This window comes from Capricornis sumatraensis, chromosome 17 (assembly GCF_032405125.1).
Source record: "Capricornis sumatraensis isolate serow.1 chromosome 17, serow.2, whole genome shotgun sequence".
Taxonomy (NCBI): Eukaryota; Metazoa; Chordata; class Mammalia; order Artiodactyla; family Bovidae; genus Capricornis; species Capricornis sumatraensis.
Genome location: NC_091085.1, coordinates 36,237,691 through 36,258,490, shown reverse-complemented (window position 1 = coordinate 36,258,490; position 20,800 = coordinate 36,237,691). Strand labels below are relative to the sequence as shown.

At 44.6% G+C, this 20,800-nt stretch overlaps 1 protein-coding gene across 1 annotated transcript in view; it reads left to right on the top strand.

The window, feature by feature from the left end:
• The window catches only part of JADE1 (jade family PHD finger 1), a 56,810-nt gene that overhangs the window by 9,319 nt on the left and 26,691 nt on the right, over positions 1-20,800 (top strand). The window contains exons 2-3 of the mRNA XM_068989470.1: positions 9,769-9,846; positions 19,905-19,990. Of these exons, the coding sequence (XP_068845571.1) occupies positions 9,795-9,846; positions 19,905-19,990 (138 nt within the window). The 5' untranslated portion in view covers positions 9,769-9,794. The remainder of the gene's footprint in view (positions 1-9,768; positions 9,847-19,904; positions 19,991-20,800) is intronic.

The window sequence follows — 20,800 nt, the reverse complement described above, 5'->3', positions numbered from 1 at the left end:
ACTTGTACAGTTGTGATGAAATGTTTGTTTTAATATATAATTCAGATGATGTGTAAATGCAGGTTTTGTTGTGTTGTTAAGTGAGTCATCTAGATCTATTGTACAACATTGGAAGTCTATACATTTTTTTAAAAAACTGTACTTTAAAATTTTTGGTGACTTAACATTGTTAGTGGTAACTGATAGTTTCTGACAACCGGCTATAATCAGGGAACAAAGTTCCTCAAAACAGCTGCATTTCAGCCTGTGCACAGTGTAATTGTCATTAGCTGGTTGAGTCTGGTTTCTGCAGAAGCTGCTTTGTATATCCTGTATAAGAACATCTGGTTTGAGCATTTAAAAATCTTTTAAAATTACCCTGTAGTCACTTTGCATTTATTGGCTTATTCTTCCAAGAGTCAGATAAGGGAATGTAGGCTCCTTTCCCATCCTTATTTTGACATTGGTTCATTCAGAACTATCTCCTGCTAACTAACAGTTTTTTTTTTAAAGTGTTATTCTTCAGTGAAGTTCTAGAGTTTGATCTGAAGAATGTGTGTGTGTATGTGTTAAAAATTAGGATTTGGTTTAAAGATCCCAAGGCTGAATGGAACACAAATGTCTCATTGCAGTGAAGTGTTATATAAAAAACTTTCTTTTCATATACTCTGAAGAGATTGGTCTTATGTTTGTTTTCTCCAGTAATTTGTTAAAAAAAGAAAAAAGTATGAAAAGAGGACCTATAGGGCAAAATAGACTGCATCTTTCATGTGAATGTTGACACAGCAATAGCACTGTGTTAAGTGTTAAGGAGGATTCTGAGGTCACGCCTGGGCTTGTTGAAAAAAAGAATGACCTAATTTATTAACCATGCCTGCCATGGGTAGAGGAAATGGTGTGTTTGGTAACCATCTCTGGAATGTAGCTTTTTTTTTTTTTTTTTCTTTCCCCCAAAATAGTACTGCTCTTGAAATGGATAAGAGGTTGAGTATTTATTTGACTTTGAATTCTTTAAAGGTAGTTTAAACCCTAGTTTTCTTGTCCAAGTTAGTTTTTGTATTCTTACTACATATATTTTTAGTGACCTGCTGCTGGTACAACGGCTATTCTTATGTTTTGAAAACTTGCACTTTTGAATGAAATAATGAATGAGTGATAGTAGCATTTTACAGCATTATCCTGTTACCTTTTCTGTTTTTTTTCCTCCTATGCTATTTCATCAGGTATTTTAAAACAAGATGAGCCTTTGATACCGCATCTCAGGAAGGAGGTGGAATATATGTAGTTTATTGGTAGCTGCTCAATATATGTAGTTCATATATATATTCATATACTTTGAATATATGCAGTTTATTGGCTGGTGCCTGTGTGGGGCCAAGAGGCTGTGCTCCCAGGGTCTTCTATAATGTGAGGAGCAAGAAACAACAGTTCTGGATTTTAAATCTTTACTATTAACAAATAGCATAGTGCAGGATCATGGTAAAAAGTTAAAATCATCTAAAAGGTCATTCAGTTCAGTTCAGTCATTCAGTTGTGTCTGACTCTTGGCGACCTCATGGACTGCAGCACGTCAGGCCTCCCTGTCCATCGCCAACTCTTGGCATTTACCCAGACTCATGTCTGTTGAGTCAGTGATGCCATCCAACCATCTCATCCTCTGTCGTCCCCTTCTCTTGGCTTCAATCTTTGCCATCATCAGGGTCTTTCCCAGTGAGTCAGTTTTTCACATCAGTTGGCCAAAGTATTGGAGTTTCAGCTTCAACATCAGTCCTCCCAATGAATATTCAGCACTGATTTCCTCCTTTAGGATGGACTGATTGGATCTCCTTGCAGTCCACGGGACTCTCAAGAGTCTTCTCCAACACACTCCAGTTCAAAAGCATTAATGCTTCAGCACACAGCTTTCTTTATAGTCCAACTCTCACATCCAGACATGACTACTGGAAAAAACGATAGCTTTGACTAGATGGACCTTTGCTGGCAAAGTAATGTCTCTGCTTTTTAATATGCTGTCTAGGTCATATGCTGTAAAAGGTCATAAATGGAAGTAAAATTTCCCAACCTATTCAGTCTAGAACTCTGCAGTCATTCCAGAAATTTTCCATGAATATGCAAGCAGTTGTGTATATATATATATATATATATCTTCCCTCTTTTATATGTAAATGGGCTGATATTCCATTTTTCTCCCCTGCAGTTTGGATGTTTCTTTCTTGGTATGTGTTTTGGTACTTCCACATCTGAACATACAGATCTACTAAAAAGGAATTCTGAGTAGATGGAAACGGGTAGAAGCTCAGGGTTGGAGTCCATGATGTCTGGTTGCCTTATATTGTTTGGGGTGAATTCATGGAAAGAGAACAAAAATACATCCCAAATACAGATGGTTGGAATGTTTTATCATAACTCCTCTTCAGGTGCTGACTCTAATTGTCATCAATTACAGAGACCTAGGAGGGATTTAATAGATTATTTTAGGGCTCATAAACAGAGATTGGATTACTTATAAAGGCAAATGGGAGCTGCCTGTGATTCATTCAGAACCACTCACATTTATAAATTTCTTAAAATCTTAAAAAACTTTTATTTACTTTTAAAGTCCGGTTTTAAAAATAATTTATAAAGAACTTAATGGTGAACTAGTGTGTTACAGCACTTGGATTTTATTAGTAACATTCACAGGGATGAGTATTGCATTTATGATTATCTGGGCAGTTATTAAAATCTTTTCTTGGGGAGAGGTGGTAGGTTATTTGTTGCTAATATAAACTTTTTCAGCGGAATATTTTCAAGTGGATGTCCCTGCAGAGACTGTAGAAGCTTGGGCACCATGTCCTTTAAATAAATTTTGATATATGACATTATAACAGACACATTTTTATAAGTTCTTTTTTTCTGAGTTGAAATATTTAGACAAGATTAAAGCTTTTAACACTTACGATCTAAGCAGTTTGTCAGTTATATCAAATCTATGACTGTCTTTTTGACCAGATATAATTTTTGGTTAAAGTGAGAAATCTGGGTTTGAGTTACAGTCACACTAGTATTTTTAAACTCTGAGCATTTGAATTTAGATAGTGTTGTTAATTTGAAAACTTTATGTCTAAGAGATTAATGTTTGCTATAAAAACTGAGATAAGAAACCAGCTGATCTTGTTCACATTCATTTATGGACGGATAAGAGATTACTTTGAAGTATAGGTCGTTATTATATTTGGGTATTTTATTTGGGGTAATGTATACTCTTTGAATGGAGAAGGAAATGGCAACCCACTCCAGTATTCTTGCCTGGAGAATCCCATGGACGGAGGAGCCTGGTGGGCTACAGTCCGCAGGATCGCAAAGAGTCAGACTGAGCGACTTCATTTTCACTTTCACTTTCACACTCATTGAAGATAAGAAGAAAGAAGATCTATTAAGAAAATGTGAGTCTTTCTTTATGGGGGAAGTATTAATAGTCTATGACCAGTGAGTAAGGGACCAAATCATGTTGCATAGTGTTTAAAAATAATATTTGAATGTCTGAACTTAGCAGATAGAGCCACCTCATTTCAAAATCTTTTGTCTTTATGTAAGACTTCTGGGTGTCTGAAAGTCAGTTCTTTAATGTATGTTTTTATATTATACATATGCTAAATACATTTAAAAATATAGTACATTTAAATATTAGATTATTAACTTTGACAGAGAATGGAAGGACACCTTATAAATTTGAAAATAAATAGAAGTTATTCCAGCTAAAGGTCAAGTAGATATTAAAGTGAAGTGTCTCACATTCTCTAAAGCTGAGTTGAACATAGGATAGAGTTTACATTCAGGAACTCAGTCATTCATCCTACATTGTGTGGGTGTGTTCAGTCACTCAGTCGTGTCCGACTCTTCGTGGCCCCATGGACTATAGCCCACCAGGGTCCTCTGCCTGGGATTTTCCCACACGAATACTGGAGTGGGTTACCATTTCCTACTCCAGGGGATCTTCCTGACCGGGGGATTGAGCTCAAGTCTCTTGACTCCTGCATTGACAGGTGGATTCTTTACCACTAGCGCCACCTGGGAAGCCCCCTTCATCCACTGCATTAGTTATGTATTAAGTGATACACAGAGAAGGAATATGTAGAGGTCTTTGAGTACTTTCTAGAACTTCTTGAGAGTGAAATAAGAATGAAAACATACTGGACAAAATTGATACTTTGAAAAAAATAGCCTTTCTGCATATAAACCATAAGCAATGAAAATCACTAGGGTGCAATCCTTAATATAGCTGTAGAGTTTATGGCCTGATAAATGGTCCCTGTTCCACCACAGAATAATTCTAATAACGGGACAGTTCCTCAAATCTGTCTTTTTCCCAGGTGTAGCACTGAATAAACATTCTGAAATTCTTAATCTTATTCTTTTGTAAAAGTTCTTCTTTCTGTCCTCCAGGGTCATTTCTCATTCTTTCTTGGCTAGAGTCGCATACCAGTCATGCCTCCCTGGAACCACACCCAGGTCACTAAATTTGTTCCCTTGCAAATTCCTGAACCACTTGGGGATGGGTTCCTTCAGCTAAGGGCTGCTCTTAACTTAGTGCCTGCCGATTCTCCACCCTAATTTCAGTCCAAGGAAAACATAAATTTGAAGGTTTTGAGGCAGCTTGCTGTCTCATGTACATATCCCGTGAAAGTGTTAGTTGCTCAATCATGTCTGACTCTTTGCAGCCCTGTGGACTGTAGCCTAACAGGGTCCTCTATACCAGGCAAGAATGCTAGCGTTAGTTGCCATTTCCTTCTCTGGGAAATCTTCCTGGCCCAGGGATTGAACCCAGGTCTTCATAACAGTTACCACACTGCAGCTAGTTATCTAGATATCTGCTTACTGTATCTCCCTTTGGGCCATTACCTTGTTCATCATATCTTTGGCATCTAACTTGATACAGTTTTAATTGAGTGAACATGTTAACTAATCCACTGCTTTTTAACACGTGTGGCAGGAGAGGCTGAAGGAGAGTGATGTGCATGCAGGATGTCGCCTATGCTTCCTGAGGAGATGACGCCCTGCGCAGCTACCACACGCGCCTGGTTGTCTCGGCTTGTCCTCCCCGTTTCCAAAGGATTGTCACTTGACTGATCCAGCCAGGGTCTTTGGCCCATGACTTCCTCTTACTTGGCCTTTCTAGGCAGTGTTCATATTATAATCAGGTTTCCTAGGTAGTTTTTTTTGCTTTTTGGGCAAAGTCCCAAATGCCTAATAATTAGTATTTTGTCTACTTAGCTGTTATGCTTCTCATGGCAAATGGACACTCCAGGCTCCCGTAAATTGTATCACTTTGAAGCCAGTTTTGATGAAATCAGATAGGATGTTAGAAGAGCCCTGTTGAGGACTGGACCCAGAGTTCCGGGGGTGCCTGTTGTAGCTGCCCTTTGAAGTCTTTTTTTTTTTTTTGAAGTTTTGCTTAAGACCCGTTTCTGTGAAGTCTTTATTTCACATTTAATCCAAGAGAATCTCTGTTCTCTAGAATTTAACTCTAACCTTTTAGAGACACACTTGTATAAAATATTTGAGTGATGATGCAAGGCAGGAGTTGATTGCGTGTTAAAGAAAATAGTACATTAAAAGGCTGAGTGAAAAAGTTCTAAAAGATGAAAAAGGTGAAATGAGTGGTACTGCATGTAAATGGCTTTAATTGGAGTGGTGGATGGTACTTGGTGGTTTTGAGCTGAGCCCTGGAGAAGAGATGGGATTGGGATGGATGGGTGAGGAGGAAAGGGCCAAGGAGCACTGGGCGCAGAGGCTGAGGCTGGAAAGAAGAGGTGTTTTATGATAGAGGCCAGGCAAGCTGGTTAGAGGGTCTTGGTAGGAGAGATGTTTGGGTAGAGCAGGGAGGGGCCAGGTGGTGGGAAACCCTGGGTTTCTAGCTGGAGCCATTTGCAGTGTGAAATGGAGAGATTGGCAGAGGAAATGGCTTGGAGAGGTCACCTTACAGGATGGATTAATTTGCTGTAATAATTCCATAAAGAAGGCTGAGCATTGAAGAATTGATGCTTTCGAACTGTGGTGCTGATGAAGACTTGAGAATCCCCTGGACTGCAAGGAGGTCAAACCAGTCAATCCTAAAAGAATTATTCATTGGAAGGACTGATGCTGAAGCTCCACTACTTTGGCAACCTGATACAAAGAGCCGACTCATTAGAAAAGACCCTGATGCTGGGAAAGATTGAGGTTAGGAGGAGAAGAGGGTGACAGGATGAGATGGTTGGATGGTATCATCAGCTCAATGGACATGAGTTTGAGCAAACTCTGGAAGATAGTGAAGGACAGGGAAGCCTGGCATGCTCTTGTCTATGGGGTTGCAAAGAGTTGGACTCAACTTAGTGACAGAACAACAAAGAAAACCGTGGGCATGGAGAAAGGAAGGCTAGTGCCTAAAGCAGTCTAGGTGTAGGTGGCTGAAGACCTGGTGGGGCAGTAGGGGGACTTGGGATCCCATATTATGGAATGATGAGCCTTTGCAATTGAACAGAAAGGTAAGAAAGGATTGTTGTTGATGTTGCTTAGTCGCTGAATCATGGTTCTTTGTGACCCCATGGGCTTTAGCCCACCACACGCCTCTGTCCATGGGATTTCCCAGGCCAGAACACTGGAGTGGGTTCCCAGTTCCTTCTCCAGGGGACCTTCCCGGCCCAGGGATCGAACCCACGCCTCGTGCTTTGGCAGGTGTGTTCTTCACCAGTGAGCCGCCTGGGAAGCCCAAGAAGAGATACATGTTAGTAAATAAGTGAGCAAATAGTAAGATTCTGAATATGAAGGCACTGCAGAGAGTAATATGCTAGGTTTTATAAGTATACAGTGTTTTGCCCAAAATGTGCTGCCGCTTTTTGTTACCTCTTTGTTCTTCAGGACTCAGCTCAGAATCTTAACGCCATCAGCATGTGTTTCTCTAGCCTTGTGTTGACCACTGTCGAGCACTCACCGTGTTGAATTCCTGCTGACCAGTCTGTCTACTCAGCTAGACCGGGAGCTCCCTGAGATCAGACGCAGTCATTGTGCTCCAGCACCTCCTCATACATTAGACATTCAGATGTTTGTGGGATGCATTATATGCTATTAGGTTTTCTTGCTGCTTTCTCTGGAGCGTTGCAAGTAGCCCTTTTAATTGATTATTACTTACCTTACTGCCATCTAGATAATAATCAGCGAGTGCCCTAAATGATGCTGAGGGCCTTCTGCTTGCTCTATTGGTTTTCATTGGACAGATGTTTGCAGCTTACAACCACTGTATTGTGTGTCTTAAAGACAGTAACATGTGCATACTTTGATTTCTTGATGGAGTAAGTAACCCCAGGTGAGGTAAATCAGCCTGATGTCAAGGTTTAAGTACCTCAGAGCCACAGAGGAGGCGATGCTGGCTTGCCCGCGCCCCGTCACTGTGCAGGTTCCCTGGAGAAGTGCAGCACGCACAGCGTATTTCACCTCCTTTACTCAGGCTCTTCCAGAGCTGGTGAGAATGGAGTTCATTAGAAGGGAAATACCATTCTTAGTTTCCTTTTACTTGCGTATTTTTGCATGTTAGGAGCATCATCCGTTTTGGCCAGTGCTTGCATTTTGCATACAGTGGCTGTTGAAAGCATGTGCTTTCTCTGAGAGCTGTGTGTGAACACTAGGAGGAGAGCATTTTGGTGTAAAAAAGATTCTGAGTTTTCCAAACTCTAATGTTTAGGTAAAGCTAGTTGTCCAAATCAGTGAAGATGCAGCCAACATCTGTTGCCTCATTTCTAGCCGGGGAGAGCTTATGGGCTTTCTCAGCCTCTTTCTCCTCCTCACCGTTCTTAACACCTGCTCATGATGGGGGAACTGTATTCTTCTTGCCCTGATGCTTCACACTGTGACTCTTAAGGAATTCCTCTTTAGGAAACACTTTCTTTTTCTCTTTTTCTTGTTCTCAAGCTCTCTTGCAGTGTAGGATTTAGGAGCTGAAGCTGTTATTGGGAATGAGTGAGTCTTTGCCTTTCTGTTTTTGCCTGGTGCCTCCTGATGGTTTGGTGCGGGGGCAGGGGTGCCTTCTAGAAAGTGAGAGGACAGCTCAGCTGTCAGCACCTGGCGTTTTGGCAGAGGGTGACAGGGCAGGGAGGATAATCACGTGGGCAGTGGGCCACAGGAGTTTGCCGACTGAGGAACTTTCTCTGGGGTGGGCCTGCCCTAGGTTGCTGGGTGTTAGAGTTACGGGTGAAGAGGGCTTTGCAGAAAAGCCAGGGCTGTGGGTGGGGCTGTAGATTTTATGACTGTTGATGCTACCTGTGACCCAGATCAGGACTCATGTCCTGGCTTCCTCTTGGAAATTCTTTTAATCATCTTTTGAAGAAGCATTTGGTAAAAACATACAAACTTTAACTGGTGAGTGTCTCAGAAAGGAAATTTTCAGTACAGATTTCAGTATAGTATAGATTTTAGTATAGAATGTTTGAAAGAACCATATAGGTCTGTTTTGAAGGTGGGAGCAGATGCATTGTATGGCATGCTTTCAGCTTTTCTTGACTTAAGTTTTCCAGTTCCACTTGGAGTGGACTTTTGGGTTTTTATTTCTGACTCGTAGAGCAGTTTCTGCCTTGTTCTGTTGTAGCGTAGTGATGCTCCACATTCTTTCCCCACAGGGTTCCTGTGTGCCCCACTCTTAGAAACTCATCACATTGTGATGGTGGGATTCCCAGGGAGGGAGAGTTTGGGATATACTTTTCCGAGAGGCTGAGCGGGGAGGGGATGGCTCACCAACCATACTTTGACTTGGAAAGCCCTCCTCTCTCTTTGGGAATTACCGATCTGGCAGTAGTATTTGGGCCTTAAAGATGTCAAGGTGATGAGTAATTTTCAGTTTGGAAAAGCTTTTTGGTTGTGTTTAGAAAGCTGCCCTGTCTGAATGTAACCTCACGGTCATCTGTAGGAGTTGGGTGGTGGCCGTCAGTCCCAGTCCACCGCCCTCTTTCTCTGTTTTGTGGTGCTGGAGGCCTGTTACCACCAGCTGCCTGGCAGGAGCTGGCCGGGTGGGCTGAGTGCTCAGACTGCTTTCTTCATTTGGTTGAGTTGGGTTGGAGAAGGCCTGTAAGGAGCTGGGGAAAAGGTAGTGAACTTGGATTTTGCCTGCTCACGATGTGACCTTGGGCAGGTCACTGCTTAAACCTTTTAGGCTTGAGTTTTCCTCCTGAGTAAAGGGGAGGAGTCTAGATAAGAATGAATTGCTGGGGTGCTGGAGATGACTAGGATAGGTATTTGCATTCCCAGTGTCCCATTTGTTCTGTCCCTAGAATTCTAGGTATTCTGTTTTTAGGGTTCTTTCAGTAGTATTTGCCGGAGAAGCAATGCTGCCCAGTGCAGTGTAGATATTCACACATCCTGGCATACCCTGTCTCTAACCATCCTTCCCAATACACCTGTAAAATATGAATCTGTATATAGTGAGGAAGCACTGTGCTCATTGCCATGGGTTTTTCTCTGCAGAGCTTGCTGCCAGTCAGCTAAAGAGACTCCCGGAGTAGTTGTAGTGATAATGTCACAGGAGTGAGAGAGAAGCCTGGCACCTTTGGGAGACCTGCTGATGTGTAATTTCTCCACCTCTCCCCCTCCTTTTTGAACCTGTTCTGTTAATAATTGCACCTAATTATGTCTCTTTGGTCTTTTTACTGTTTATAATTCAAATGCTACTTAAAGCCGATTGTTTCCTTCTTGTGTGCTGTAAATCCTGGGCTGCCATCTGAAGCACAACTTGATGGTTGTGTATTATCATCTTGGGTTAAGTGCTGTCTCATTGCTTTGCAGGCTGCCTGCTGTTTCCCGGGGAGATCATGAAACGAGGTCGCCTTCCCAGCAGCAGTGAGGATTCTGACGACAATGGCAGTAAGTCCTGCTTTGTTGTTCTTGGAGCCTACCAGGGTTTGGGTCCATGTAAAAACAGGATTTTTTAATGTAATGCTTTAAAGAGCTGAGGCGCTTCATGTGTCAGGGAGGTCAGAAAAGAGCCAAGGCCTGAGTATCACATCTGAGTGGGATGCTGCCGGTCTTTATCTTGCTGGGTGAGGTTGAACGCAGGTGGCATTCCTCAGGCTTCCTGTTTGTTGTCCAAAGGTGAATAATCCAGTTTCCAGAGTCACTGGTGTGTCTGTTTTTCCTAAACATCATTTACAGCACTTCACAGTTGCTCTTTATGAAAAGGGAACTTAATCGAAGCCAGTTAATTATTAACTAGTCCAGCCTGATACAAACGGAGATGGGCTGCCTGGTGTGATGTGAAAATATCAAGCACGGGTTTTTAGTAGGTCACGAGTCAGCGCTCTTCAGTGGATTTGAACATGACTGTATTTAATAATACTACTGTCTGCGACTCAGCTCTCTGGCATCCTCATATTTTCACAGTGCAGCTGAGAACCAGAAGTTAGTTGGCTTCTAGGCAGTCAAAATAAATGTCACACAGCGTCTGTGTATTGGGAAGCTCACAGACGACCCAGAGAAGAGTGTCTTTCAGATAACAAGGAAATTTTGAACCTAGCAGCGTGCCTGAGCTCTGGCCCATTATCTTACGTTTTGTATTACAGATCAGATTTGGGAAACCTTGAAAGATTGCTTACTCTGCTGAGTGATGGGAAAGGTATTAGGCCTGTTTACAAGGAACTCTGTCTTTGACACATGACTCTCCACCAGAGCTGGATCTCATCAGGACAGTTGGAGATGCCTTCCTATGCACTGTGGAAATGAATATATGTAGACACACATTCAGAGGAGGGAGGGGCCAGGGAAACCTATAGAGGAGACAGAAATTGAGGAGTCCTGAGGGATGAAATTGTTTTATGCAAACTGTTGTTTTTCTGTGCTCCAAGTTTTGGCAGGTTCAGTTAAGTTCAGTTCAGTCACTCAGTCGTGTCTGACTTTGTGACCCCATGGACTGTAGCACGCCGGGCCTCCCTGTCCGTCGCCAACTCCCGGAGTTTATCCAAACTCATGTCCATCGAGTTGGTGATGCCATCCAACCATCTCATCCTTTGTCGTCTCCTTTTCTTCCTGCCCTCAATCTTTCCCAGCATCGGGGTCTTTTCCAGTGAGTCAGTTCTTCGCATCAAGTATTGGAGTTTCAGCTTCAGCATCAGTCCTTCCAATGAATATTCAGGACTGATTTCCTTTAGGATTGACTGGTTTGATCTCCTTGCTGTGCAAGGGACTCTTAAGAGTCTTCTCCAACACTATGGTTCAAAAGCATCAATTCTTCGGCACTCAGCTTTCTTTATGGTCCAACTCTCACATCCATACGTGACTACTGGAAAAACTATAGCCTTGACTAGACGGGCCTTTGTTGGCAAAGTAATGTCTCTGCTTTTTAATATGCTGTCTAGGTTGGTCATAACTTTCCTTCCAAGGAGTAAGTGTCTTTTAATTTCATGGCTGCAGTCACCATCTGCAGTGATTTTGGAGCCCAGAAAAATAAAGTCTGCCACTGTTTCCCCATCTATTTGCCATGAAGTGATGGGACTGGATGCCATGATCTTAGTTTTCTGAATGTTGAGCTTTAAGCCAACTTTTTCACTCTCGTCTTTCATGAAGAGGCTCTTTAGTTCTTCTTCACTTCCTGCAGATTAAAAGTGGCAGAATTTAAAACAGCAAATTAGGAAGCAAGGCTTTGCTGTGGGCAGCACACTGACAGCCAGCAGAGCTATTAGAAACAGAAGACCTCAAACACAGTTTGATTGGAGCTTTGGGTGCAGGCATGGAGCAGCTCGGAGGAGAATTGGTGGTGATGGGAAAGCTGTGACCAGATGGGGAAGGGCTGGGACCCTCCCGGACAGACAGTGGGAGCTGACCTTTGGCACGAGGCGGGCGTGGACTGGGTGAGGAAAGCAGAGGCACAGGAGTGAGTGCTCCGGCGAGGGGCTGGCCTTCTGTTTCAGGGGACTGTGTGGAGGGGCTGCACCCCCTCACCACCCCCCCGCCCCCCCCAACCCCCGTGGGAGCCGTTGGGAATGCCTTCTAAACTTCTTGGTACTTGTTGGTTCACGGCCCTCACTACTTGTTTTCTTTAATATTTACTTAGGCTTTTTACTCCTTGAGGCAAAAACGAGCTTAGGGATCCCTTTCCTGCACCTCGGGTGCCTGTCAAAGTGTCCTCTGGAGTTGTATGCACTCAGTAAGTGCTTGCTGCTTGCTGAATACACAGTGTTGCCCTGCAGCAATTGCAAAAAGGAAACATTGCTTTTTAGGTTCAGAACTAATCAGAAGAAGGGTTCATGAATTACTTCCAGTGCTTGATGAAAGGCCCTGAGAGGCCTCTTCCCTTGCATTTTTGGTTGAGGAGTAGGTCTGTGCTTGCTCTGACTTGGGTCTCTTGTCCACCTTGGGAGGGCTCAGTCACAAAAAGTTCTCCTGTGATGTTCTCTCAGACTTAGACCCTTCTGCTTTCTGGAGTAGAGCTGCCCAATAGAAGGGAGATGTTCTAGTGTAAGTAAGGAACTGAGTTTAAAATTTTTATTTAATCTTAATTAAAATTTAAAAAGCCACATGGCTAGTGATTACCATAGTGGACAGTGTAGTTCTGGACCCTGGCCCAGTCCGGGCCTGTCCGCTGTCCAGAGGCCCTTCCATTTATCATTGCCGGCGGACATAACAAATCCCACAGCCTTTGTGGCTTAGACAACAGACATTTACTTCTCATGATTCTCGAGGCTGGAAGTTCAAGGTCAAGATGTTGGCAGGTTAGCTTTCTCCTGAGGGCTCTCTGCTTGGCTTGCAGACTGACTGCCACCGTCTTACCGAGTCTTCACAGGTCTTTTCTCTGAGCCTGTGCATTCTTGATATCTCTCTGTGTTTAAATGCCTTCTTGTGATCCAGTGACATTGGATTGGGGCCCATCATTTTAATCACCATTTTAAAGGCTTTATGTCCAAATAATATAATGCAGTGACATTCTGAGGTACTGGGGGGTTATGTTTCAACATAAGAAGTTTGCGGGGGACATAGTTCAGCCCATAGAAGACCAGATGCTTCATCTAAACCTGTTTTTTCACCCAGAGCTCTAGGAGGAAGAAAGGTGTCCAAAGCCCCCACCAAAAGTGTATCCATCAAGTCACCTTCTTTGTAATGGGCTGGTTTTGTCCTATGCTGGTCTCCCTGAAGAAAGCAGGATGGAGGGAGGACTAAGGTAGATACTTATAATGTGCTGGAGGGCTAATGTAGGTAGACCACAAAGCTGGTTTTTCTTCTGCCCTAGGCTCCACATGGAAATTGAGTGGTGGTGGTAGAGGATGAAGACGATAGCTGCTGATAGAAGGGAGGCAGGCTGGCCTCGTCATGGTTGATCCAGTGGAATGTGGTGGTACTTTGTGGCTGTGCAGCCTGTCTCGGCCTGCTGATTTGGTCGTTAGGGTGGGTGATGGTTGTGGCAAACAGCTCTCATTTAGAACCCTTAGAATGCCGGGTCATATAGATGCATGCACACATGTACACCATAAACACACTTTCCACCTTCTCTGAGGGCGGCTGCTGTCCCGTGTGGGCCTCTGCCACCAGCCTGCCTGTGTGCATTGGATACCATCCTCTCATGTAGGCACATGGTGGGTGTGAGCAGGGTGCCTTCTGCCTCTGCACTCAGGTACCCAGAGCTGAGCCTGCCCTTAGTTTGGTGCTTGGAAGCCTTGCTCATAACAAGGGCTGTGTCAGTGCCGTGGCCACTCCTCAGCCTTTCCAGCCTGTATTTTTGACAGAAGTTTGGCAGCAGCTTCCAGCCCAGTGCTTCGCATGTCCAAGTGGAGAAGAGACAGCTGCAGACATCAGCTTGGGGCCCCCACATAGCCATAGCTGGGCCCGGCTGGCCTCCTGGGCCAGAGCCCTTTGCTTTGATTTCTGGCTTGGTCCAGGGGACTAGCAGCATGGTATTTACAGTTGGGGATGCACAGGCACTTTCTGCGCCAGTGCAAGCCCGCCTCCAGCTGCAGGCATAGCTGTGGAAGCCTTTCTCCAGGGGCCCTGGGCTGCCAGCCTTGCAGTTGGATGAAACCACGTTGGGGTGTTCACGGGCTGGGCTCCTGGGACAGGGTGGCTCAGCCAGTCTCAGAAGTTTAATGCCTTGTGCCAGGGCGCAGCCTTGGGAAACAAGCGCTTTATTTCTTCCGAGTCCTTGGGCCTCCGTCTTCAGGAGTTTTAGCAAATGTGACAGTGGGGCCACCAGCCGTTTTCAGTGTTTCCACCCAGCCTCAGAGGGGAGGAGAGGAACTGGAGATTGAGTGGGCCAGTGATTTAATCAATCATGCCTCCATAATGAAGCAGAGTTCGGTGAGCTTTCAGGTGGTGGCCCTGCGGTGGCTGGGCAAGAACGGTGTGCTCTGAGAGGGCTTGGATGCCCCGTGCCCTGTGCCCAGGCCTTGTTCTGTGTATCTCTGTATTGGCTATTGATTCACCCCCTTCAGTATCTTTTTTATAATAAATTGGTTATCTAGTATGGAACATGTTTCTTTGAGATCTGTGAGCTGCTCTAACAAATGAGTTGAGGGTCTTGGGAACCTCTGCCAGTCAGAAGCACAGGTGACAACCTGGGCTTGGAGGCTGGGACTGAGTCTGTGGGATCTAGTTCTGTCTGCATGGCAGAATTGAGTTGAATTCCTGGACATGCTGCTGGCACCTGGCAGTTGCTTGTTAGGATGCGGAAGCTTCCACAAGCACGTATTGGAATTGGGTCTAGGAACCATTCTTGCCTCATGCCCCAAATTACAGGGCCGTGTTGACCTCCCTATGGGAAGGTCCGGGGTGAGGCGAGGGCTTGAGGGGCCGGGCACCTTGTGGACACCTTCCCTGGTCTCCCGGTTTACACCCCTGTGCTGACCCTGAAACACTTCTGTCTTTTCCAGTTACCCAAGCAAGTTCTGCTCCCTCTGTTGTGATGACGAAGACACAGAAAACAGCTGAGTAAAAGTCAACCAACTAATTTTGCACTTAGCAATGCAGGTTGATGAGTGACAAACAGGAAGTTATGTGAGGACTTTTGTTTTCCTGGGCTCTCTCCAGCTCACAGATCAACAGTGAAGAAAGACCAAAATTTTTAGCAGATGAAACGTACTTTCTCATTTGGACCTTTTGTGTTAGTTACATTTTTTGATAACTTGCTTTCCCTTTTTTTTTGTTTGTTTATTTGACTGTGCTTGGTTTCCTTCCTGACAAGTCTTCAGGGGTTTCTCAGTGGTTTCTCTTTTGCATAAAGGTTAATAACTCTGCTTCCGCTTCTATTCCTGTGTGACAGGACCTTTAATTTGCTCCTTTCCCACCATCAGTTGAATTGTGTGACACCGAGGAGTTGTGTAGAAATTCTTGAAATGTGGGAATTTTGGCTCAAGTACCACAGAATGTGGGCTGTACGCATGTCTCCTAGGCACGTGGAGATGGTTTTATCTCTTGTCACACCCAGCTTGTGGCTTGTCGACATTGATGGGCAGAGCATCATCTTAGGTTCAGGGAGCAACTAGCACCTGATCTGCTACATGGACTTGGACTTAACAGAAGGGCTGGGTGACTATGAAACACAACATTTGTGTCAGTTGGTTGGAGGCCCAGGTATGTTGAAACATTCCTGGGCCAGTGCTCTGAACACACACCCATCAAGCTTTGTGCTTTGGAAGATAAACCGCAGAGCTAACAAGCCGTTTTGGGAGGGAAGGGGGTCGGGCTGTGGGAGATGCGGGGGCAGGCCCTGGTAGCAAGAGCAGTGGTGTGGGAGGCGGGTCTTCTATCACACAGTGCAAGCAAGTAGGAGCTGTGTTAGATCTGTCCCCTTGTCTCAGACTGGACATCCCATAGCACCTCCTTACTGGCACAGGGCTGGCCTCGGCTTGCTCTCTCCACTCTGCACTACTGTGACACCGACTGGCCCTCTGGGCTCCGTACTTGCTGGTCCTAAGCATCTTATTTTGTTAAGCTGGTTCAGCACTCTAAAAACACCAGCATGGTGTTTAGGGTCTAGGAGATGCGCCATTTGGTCAGGGGTGAGGCTCTTGCCTAGTTTGCATTTCTGGTGGGGTGAGCACCCACCTGTGCTGCCTGCCATTCACTCTCGTTGCTGAACCTTTCATGCGTTGCAGCACCTGGAAGGCTTAACACGAACTACCAAATGCTGGAGGTGTGTGCAATATGTATTAGATTTACTCTTGAGGTTTTTCCCTTATTTTAGATCTAGGGCAAGACAGCATGACTATATTTCAAAGGACAGTGTGAAGGTAAATGCAGACTAGACCCAGAGAGCAGGGTGAGTGGTGCAGAGCACGCACAGGATCCTGCTCGTGGTGCTGCGACCTGCGAGCCTTCTGTCGCTTTCATCACCCCTGCGTTTCTGTTTTAAGAGAAGGTGGGGATAAGAAAACAAAGCAAGGCTTTATTTTTCGCTAATTCTTCTCTGTGTTTAATAAGATTAATTGTTGATACTAAAAGTACATGTCAAGAATTTAAAAGTCACTTGTTAGTAGAGTGGACTTTAGGTAATAATATCTTGTGTATGGGCAGTGAGTAATTTTAAATGTTACTGCTGAATTTTTAGAGTTCCTAACTCTTCTCCTGAAAGCAACAAAAAAAACAAAAAAAATTTGCTTGCCATATTCTCAGCTTATCAATAAATGTCAGCACTCTGAAAACAAAACCAAAATATAGCATTTAACCCAGCATAATCTTAGCACTTGACTTTTCAGGACTAATGAGTGGCCAGCATTTTACTGTAGTGTAAATCGTTGTCTCCTAGTCCTTTCGTGTTAGAAATACTGATTTTTTTTTTTTAAACCCAACATACTTAAAAAGTTCTATATCATAACTTTTAGTTAGTGTGAATTCTTCTGCTTGGATCATGGTCTGGGAAGAACCGGAGTGAACGTGGCTGAGAGAGAACTCGTGTAGGGATATCAGGCATTGCTTGGAGCCTCCCGTGGACTTTGTAGATGGAGGTGTGTTCTCGTCAGGAAGCAGTGGCCCCACTACGCTGTCTTTAAAGGCATTAGTGCTTTATTTTCCGTGACCTCATTTTCCTTGAGCTCAAAAGCCTATCTTCTAATAGGTAAAACAGCAGTATGTTCTTAGTAGCTGCCACCATCAGTTCTTGAGTGATAGTCCTGAACAGCGACACTGTATTTTTGTCCACTTAAAGACATTTTTAAAAACATTATGAATCTGCTGTGTGCACAGCACTGACTTAGGTGTGCTGTATGTTGTAAATAGTTATTACATAGTTTTAAAGTGAATTAGAGGGAGGAAATTGCCAACAAGTATCTGCTGCTGGACAAGGGAGGGAGGGACCAACTGCTTCTCACTGTTCAGCCAAGTCTAGGTTCTGTACAGACCACCTGCATAGAGTGAAATAGAGCGTTTTCTTCTCCTTTATTGTAAATGGATGGCAGAAAATCATCAATTATTTTCTGCTCACACTTAAAAGTGTACACTTTGATACATGTTGACATGTTTACACCCATGAAATCATAAAACTGAAGAGAATCCTTCCCTTCCCTCTTTCCCTAGTTAACCTCTGATCTACTTTCTGTCACTATAGATTAGTTTATATTTTCCAGAGTATTATATAAATGAAATAATATGTACTCTTTTTATCTGGCATTTTTCATTTCACATAATTATTCCCACATTCATCTATGTTGTAGGTATCACCAGCTCATTCTTTTTTAATGCCGGATAGTACCCCCACGGTATGGATATGCTGCTATTTGGGTGGTTTCTGGTTTTTGGCTTTATAAGTAAACCAAGAACATTTCTTATGTTGGTGATAATTTAAGCTTAGCTTTCCCCCCAATCTTGCCCTTTCTGCAGGGTGAGTTTAATATTTTTCTCTTCCTCCTTTTGCATTAGGCAAATTAAAAGGAAGAGAAACAGACTATTTATGGGTGGACCAGCATTTCTCTTGGGTAATATAATTAGATGCCAAATTTGTAGCAGTTTTCAATATCTGTTTTTAAAAACAGGCAACATTTTTCAAGAATGTGAAAGCAGTCCTAGGAAAAGTTTCAAAATGATCCCCATTCCTTGGATTGAGTTCTGTGCCAGCTGCATGGAACCTTGAGAACCAGCCTGGAGGCTGTCCCTAACACTTGAGATAGCAATTCACAGTAGAGGGTCCACCCCTTTCCGCCCTGCATCTCTGCCCCCGCCCCGGAGAGGCAGAGATGCAGTCCTGGGCAGTCCGTCCAGAGTCTGCTTGTGCAGACTGTCTGGGCTGCTGGAGGCTGGGCCCAGGGACCGGAGGGGGCAAGACAGCCTAGAGACCGTGAGCTGCCCAGCCACCTTCCTCTCTGGGTTCCTAATTTGGTTTGTCTTCCTTTTTCCAATAATGACCAGATTTAGAACTTCCTGCAAGTCAGACTTACCCCAGTATGCCCAGAATATTCCTTTTAGTGTGGGAGTGAAACTTTCTTGTTCATTCAAGAGTCTAAGACTGAACCACTCAGTATGGTTACCGGTAGGAAATCTGTTCTGCTGGCCTAACAGCACAGTCAGTGACCCAGTAGACAAGCCTCAGGACTGGTCATCAGTGGTAGTGGTCTTGCTTGTTGAGGGACACTTGGCAATCCCCTTAGTCTCCGTCATGGCAAATCTGATGATAGGCTTAGATGCAGAATCTATTTCTTTATATCCCCAAGGTCTTAAGGGTGCTTTGATTGTGTCCCTTGTCTCTGGAATCTGTAGAGATAAGAGTTTCCTGTTTGAGTGAAAAGTGATTTTGTTGATAGAATGGCAGTCCCCCTCAGATTTTAGCTTTTATTTCAGGGGGAGGGGGAGTGGTGTTAATTTATGGGAAATGCTATAGTCTGTTCGACATGGAGGAGAGTTATTAGGAAGTTAGACACACTGCAGGTAATTAGGGTGGTTTCGGATCTCAGGCAGTGATTCAGCATCCAGAGACAGGAGGCAGTGACGGGTGGAGGAGAGGGGCTGAGGTGCCGAGGTCCTGGGCAGCTGCATTCCACTTGGCCATTAATTGGATGTGTCCTGAGTGAGGAGACTTTAGAATGACTCTTGAATAGAAGAAGAAGAAAAACAGGGTTGAATAAAATATTGAACCCAGTTACTGTAGTGCTGAGTTGACCCACCTTAGGGACGTCCGGGGCTCGCTTGATGTCTGATCCGAAGGGGAGCATGGACCTGGCGCTTGGGAGGGACGCTAACGTGGGAATGCAGGTCTGACGGTCTCCCAGGGGAGACTGTGGGTGTGGACGAGCCCTCCCTGGGGAGGGACACTCGGCGCAAGGGGAACTCCGACACTGTGGCATTAAGGAGACATAGGCAGCCTGGTGGGGCTCCCCATTTCCATGATTTAGCAGGGGAAGGGGCCACATGATGGGATAAGAGCATCCCGTCCTCTGAGCTCAGAGAAGAGCTGATGCCCTGATGCCGGCAGGCGTTTTCTGGGAGAGGGGAGCAGGCAATTTTAAAGGTGATTTGGCTGCAGCCCCTAGTCTGTGGCAGGTCAGAGTTTTCCTGTTCTAGGAATTGCTAAGTTCTTTTGTGGAGTCAGAAATTTTTTCCTAATGTTTTGGGTTATGGGTTTAGGATATAGCACAATGATGTTAGCGTTTAAAAAGTTCCTGAAAGTTTTTCTTAAAAGCTTCTGGATTTATAGTTAGCACTGTGAGACTCTGAACGTTGAAGAAGTGCAGGCTTATGGATGAAGGCACCAGCTGCATGGTGCGCTTGAGTGCCTCTTCCCTCTGAGAGTGTGCTGTGACACAGCGGCCTTGACCGCTGGCTACGGAGTGGTCTTGCTGGCTTGCTGTGGGAAGCGAGCGTGTGGTGGGAGTGGAGGAGCTCTTGGGGAGAGGGGAGAGCTCGGCGGGGCACTGGCTGTCTCCTGGGGTGGCACTGAGGGCGCCTTGCTGCGAACACTCCGTGGTTTGTGTACCTCTTATTGATTGCTTTTCTTGGGACATTTGTGTCTTTAGGCCTGTCGACTACCTGGTCCCAGAATTCCCGATCCCAGCATGGGAGAAGTTCCTGCTCCAGACCTGAAGATCGAAAGCCTTCAGAGGTAATTTCTGAGTGCTGGCGTGACAGTGCATGTCCTACATGTGTGTGTGAGTGCATATCGTTGACACACACACCTGGCTGTTGATACTGATGTCAATGCGTTCTTGGGTAAGTTATGTAATCCCTCTGTTCCTCAGTTTCCAAATTTGTAAGATGGGGATAATACAGGTGTTCACCTTACAGGATCCTTATGAGGATTAAGTGGATTAATACACAGAGGTAGATTGTGCTCAGTACATGTTAGCTGTTATTAATTATATTCTTCAGTATTTTTGACTGAAAAATCCCATGGACAGGAGCCTGGTGGGCTACAGTCCATCGGGTGCAAAGAGTCAGACATGACTGAGCGTGCACACACTGTAGGAAGCTGGTCCCTGTGTGAGAGCACCGGTCCCCACTGCTGGAACTCCTCCCAGTGTCAGCGCGCTGGGCAGTCTGGGTGGTGCTGGCCTTGGCCCTGACCTGTGTTTTGTTCCAGGTTGTTGTTGGTTTTTTTTTTTTTTTTTAAAGTTTCTGAGTTGAAATGACTTCATACTTGAAGTGCTGAGGTTGAACACTGCTGGGGACCTCTGAGCTCAAGTCCGTTTGAGGGTGTGTGCCTCAGTCTTGAGCACCCCCTCCCGAGTCGCTAGTGCAGAAAGAGTGGACTGACTGCCTTTTCTCTTTTTGTTGCTTCAGTTTGATTTTTTTTTCTTCTTTGGCAGATTCCCTTATTTACTATTGATACTTAACAGACTTAGTTGGAGTATGTTTTCAACTGATTTGCTTCCTGAAGATGTAGAGCTGAGACTTGAAAGGCCTTCTCTCTTTA